Source organism: Haliaeetus leucocephalus, unplaced genomic scaffold (assembly GCF_000737465.1).
Source record: "Haliaeetus leucocephalus isolate CR32 unplaced genomic scaffold, Haliaeetus_leucocephalus-4.0 Scaffold92, whole genome shotgun sequence".
In the NCBI taxonomy this organism is placed as follows: Eukaryota; Metazoa; Chordata; class Aves; order Accipitriformes; family Accipitridae; genus Haliaeetus; species Haliaeetus leucocephalus.
The window spans coordinates 9,486,678-9,491,019 of NW_010972528.1; the positions used below are offsets into that span (position 1 = coordinate 9,486,678).

The following is a 4,342-nucleotide window of genomic DNA, read 5'->3' on the forward strand; positions in this document are numbered from 1 at the left end:
GGAAGCAAACAGGAAATACAAGATAGTTTGGTGTCATTTTGGGTTTTTTGCTTGTTCTGGTCACAGCAAACATTATTTCTCCTGATATACTGTAGGCAATTAATTGCTAGCTTTGTTTTGTACTGGCAGGATCAAGGCTATTTAAAAGATCTATTTCAGGCTGCATTTGTTTCTCCATGCCTTCAGAGTCAGCGTCAAGGTAAGAGGGGTGCCAAAATTTTGGCCTTTAGTGGGCTTAGCCTGTAGGCAATTGTCCTGGTTTCAGCTGGGATATAGTTAACTGTCTTCCTAGTAGCTGGTACAGTGCTATGTTTTGAGTTCAGTATGTGAAGAATGTTGATAACACTGATGTTTTCAGTTGTTGCTCAGTAGTGTTTAGACTATAGTCAAGGATTTTTCCAGCCAGGGCACAAGAAGCTGGCACAGGACACAACCAGGGCACCTGACCCAAACTGGCCAACGGTGTATTCCATACCATGGGATGTCCCATTTAGTATAGGAACTGGGAAGTGGGGGCGGGGAATCGCCGCTCAGGGACTGGCTGGGTGTCGGTTGGCAGGTGGTGAGCAATTGCCCTGCGCATCATTTGTACATTCCAATCCTTTTATTACTACTGTTGTCATTTTATTAGTTTCTTCTTTTCTGTTCTATTAAACCGTTCTTATCTCAACCCATGAGTTTTACTTCTTTTTCCCCAATTTTCTCCCCCATCCCACTGGATGGGGGGGAGTGAGTGAGCAGCTGCATGGTGCTTAGTTGCTGGCTGGGGTTAAACCACGACAGCAATATGAAATGATAATTTTCACACAAATCAATGAGTCTTAAAATACCTCTGATGGCATCTCAACCTTTTGCCATGTTCAACATTGGAGATTAGTCCAGACTGAGTTGTTCATATGATTTATTTTTCACCTTCTGTAAAACTTGGGATTTCCAATTCTACTTCCCTCTCAACTTACTTCTTTTGGAAAAGTGTCAAATTTTCCAGTGTCCTAAGCACCTGATCTGATGTTTAGATATGCATAAGATCAAGCCTTATCTGCAAGTAAAAAAATAATTTTATAATTCTAACACAACATGCTTATTTTTGTCCACATCATAATAAAATTACATTGCTATCATTCTAGTTAAACAATTATAAGCTGCCTCTGAACAACATAAAAGAATTTTCTTTCTAGGTAGGTTTTTATTTACTTTTTCCTTCAATTCCTTTGAAAACAAACAAAAAAAATACATTGAAAGGAGAAGGATTACATCTCATAGGATTCTATATTGAAACTTACTCCAAACACTGTTAGAAGTTCACAGCAAGATCTTTTTTAGATGTTCCTTCCCATAACGCAGTAAAAACAACAAAAAAATAAAAATAATGAAAACATGTGATATGAAGGAAACAATGGCTTTGTGGTTCAGTGTCTATCTTGAATCTGCAGCCCTTCAGGAGGGCTCCATAAACATATTCTGGGTCTGCTGTAGTATCTCTCTGACTAGACACACTGGAAGTCCATACACAAGTCAGGAACAAGTGCTTACTCCAAGTTTTTATTAAAATTGAACACAGGGAAGTATTCGAACATACTTCTGGTTGAGAATCTACACAGCTAATATGTTTTTAGGATCATCTGGTTTTACGGTATTCCAGAATCTGTTAACCCTTTTGAGTGTACATTCACAGGAACATGAAAGTGAGCAATCACCTCGTTATTCAGCCAACAACCACTACATCATCACCAAGAAACTGGTAAGTTGGAACCTCAAGGTTATAGGGAGCAGGACCTTTCCTGATTCTGCCAGAGGCATCATAATGGGACCCATGGCAAGGGCAGTAATAACCGCCAAAATCTCCAGAGTTAGCAATGGGTACACAGCCAAGATGAGTGCAGACACCTACTAATATGACCCATTCTGGTTTCTTTACTCTGTCTAAGTCATGCTGCGGATCCCTCAGTTTAGACAAATCAACTTCAGCTTCCTGATTAATCTCTGCTTGGGTTCTGTGACGCACAAAAAGGGGCTTCCCTCTCCACTTGAAAGCCATGTTTTTGCCTTCTGGAATGTCAGATAACTTGATCTCAATCTTTGACAACGCTAGCACATCAGCAGAGGCACTCAGGCTGGAAATAAACTGGGTGACAACATTTTTAGCAGCATATGCAGTTGCTACACATGTTGTTGCAGTCACCAGGTAGGAAAACCCTTTTCTAGCTTCACTGCTGCTTTGAGAAGATGTGGTGGCATCTAGCACGTCTTGACGACGATAGGCAGAGAAGTCAGGTACCACGACATCATTATGGACCCAACGAACACTGGCAGGTGCTGCAAGAAAAAGGATATGAAATGACAACACTTTCAAGTAAAAAACATTATGATGTATTTTAAGTTGTACTTTTTAAATTGCATTTTTGGAGTAATGGGTAAAAGTTATTCCAAAGTCTAGGTAGGATTCCACTAATTAGATCTTTCAATTTTAAGCTGTAGGAAAATGGTTTTCAGAAGGTATTTTTAGTAGATAAGCAGGTGATTAGTGAAACTATTTTACCTATTCTTTGAAAATTACACAAAGCCTGATAAGGCTGCAGAAGAATCTGCAAGAAGTTCTGGGTTTAAAGTGAACTGTTTTTTTCAGAAGACTTCAAGGCAAAACTCCTGCAGGATACCATGACTAGCTAAGACAAGACAAACCTGTTTTCCATTCAAATGTTTCCCTGAAAAAAATTGATTTAGTAAAGTTTGCACATCTATGGCTTAACACTTTTGTGCTTTTCTTTGACCTAAGTTCTATGCCTTTAATAATCTTAAGTGTGTGGTTAAGTATTAGGCATCCCCCTTTAGAGTCAACTGTTGTCAAAGCTAACTGTACCAGTAAATAATTTTTAAACGTGCAGTCCCCTATTTGCCAGGCTCACTTCACAGAAGGATTGGATAACTATCCAATTCCCAAGCCTCTCAAGTGGGAGTCCCATGTGTGCTAAACTAACAAGCTGTGACGGCTACGAGGCCTTCCATTAGTTTTTCCAGCAAAAGAAAGCTGCTTCCCTCAGTGAAAATCTATAAGCCAAAGAAAAGAACACGCCAAAGACAGAACATATTACTCGCCAAAATGCAACCTCTGTTCATGTGAAAAGAACTATTTAGTCTAGCAGTTGGTGCAAAGTTACCAAAGGTTCATAAAAACCATTCTCTCAAGTACTTAAAATAACTCTCAGGGATTTATATGCAATATAAAAGGGAAAATATTTGCCTTTATTTACAAGTAACTCAGCATAGAGAAGGTATTTGCTGTAGGATTTTAACTGCAGAGAAATTAAACTGAAATTCAAAATTGAGAGAGTAAACCATACTAATTTATCTCAGTATCAACGCTAAAAATATTTTATGTTTAGCAACGCGCAATACAACTAACTTCTAAAAATTCCTTAGATTCAGTGAAAAACGTGCTTGATGTTAATTAAGACTAAATGACAGCTATATTAGTTACAGATTTGTAGAATTTTCACCTGAACGTATCCTTCACAGTTGAGGACCAGGGGAAGTATGTAGTTCTAAACACTACAGATCATCTTCCACAAGGCACTGCCACCTCCAAGACTTATATGAATATCCTCTGTAACAGCATGCAGCAAACTGTTGCTGCATACCCAGCATCAGCAGAGCAGGACAGCAGTTCTCCATGAAATGCAAATCTGTCCCTTTCATGGAGAAGCACTGCCCTTTGGCTGGAAGTCAGGTTCTGCAAGGATGACTTGGGAGTACCTTTACCTGGCTGACGCTCTTCTGAGCACTGCATGAACTGGGGAGGAAATACAGGAATTCCAAGAAGGAAAACAGCTATGGTTTTGGCATCGCAAATTCACTGTTAGAGCTGCTTTTCTGCAACAGTATAAAGCACACCGTGTGTTCTCACTGCACGTGTCTGCTTTGATGCCCCTCGGTTAAATACCTTACTGCACTAAACGGAGTTTTCCTGCATCTTCCCAACTGCAAAATAAATATCCACCCGAGTCATCAAAAGGAAGCAGCCTTTCAAATGCCCTTAACTCTATAGTCATGAACGTGTGCTACCATACTCGTGACGACTTGGAATCAAATATTAAAAAGAAGAGAAGCAAAACCCAGAACCTCTCGACTAACGAGTCCGCTTTCCCCCAGCCTGCCAGGCCAGACCTCCAGCGCGGAGGACACCGCCACCCCCGCCCCGCTTCCAGCCGCTGCGGCGAGTCCCGTTCTCCCCGCCGGGCACAGGCAGAGCAGTGACCGGGAAGCGCTGGCGGAGGCGGCAGCACCACCCTCGGCTCGCCGCCCGCCGTCGTGCGGTGCCCCGGCGCCTGCCGCCTAAGCCCCC

At 41.4% G+C, this 4,342-nt stretch overlaps 1 protein-coding gene across 3 annotated transcripts; it reads right to left on the reverse strand.

Moving 5' to 3' along the window:
• Window positions 1–1,515: 1,515 nt before the first annotated feature.
• Window positions 1,516–4,251, reverse strand: LOC104842602 (cytochrome b-c1 complex subunit Rieske, mitochondrial). Of its 3 annotated transcripts, none has more exons than XM_010585067.1 (2): window positions 3,760–4,245; window positions 1,516–2,316 (listed from the first exon to the last, which is right to left on the reverse strand). In XM_010585067.1, the coding sequence occupies exons 1-2, from the start codon at window positions 3,785–3,787 to the stop codon at window positions 1,706–1,708; spliced, it is 639 nt and encodes a 212-aa protein (XP_010583369.1). In that variant the 5' UTR covers window positions 3,788–4,245; the 3' UTR covers window positions 1,516–1,705. The 3 variants fall into 3 exon arrangements, 1 of the variants encoding a protein (XP_010583369.1); XR_775485.1 differs by having other exon boundaries at window positions 2,248–2,316; window positions 3,498–4,251; XR_775486.1 differs by lacking the exon at window positions 1,516–2,316 and adding an exon at window positions 2,818–3,604 and having other exon boundaries at window positions 3,760–3,799.
• Between the last annotated feature and the right edge of the window lie 91 nt (window positions 4,252–4,342).

Bases quoted from the DNA above. Each gene is read 5' to 3' on its own strand.
- LOC104842602 (XM_010585067.1), bottom strand. From the start codon at position 3,787: ATGCAGTGCTCAGAAGAGCGTCAGCCAG. The intron at 2,317-3,759 runs GTAAAGGTACTC...TTTTTCTTGCAG, and splicing joins CTCAGAAGAGCGTCAGCCAG to CACCTGCCAGTGTTCGTTGG.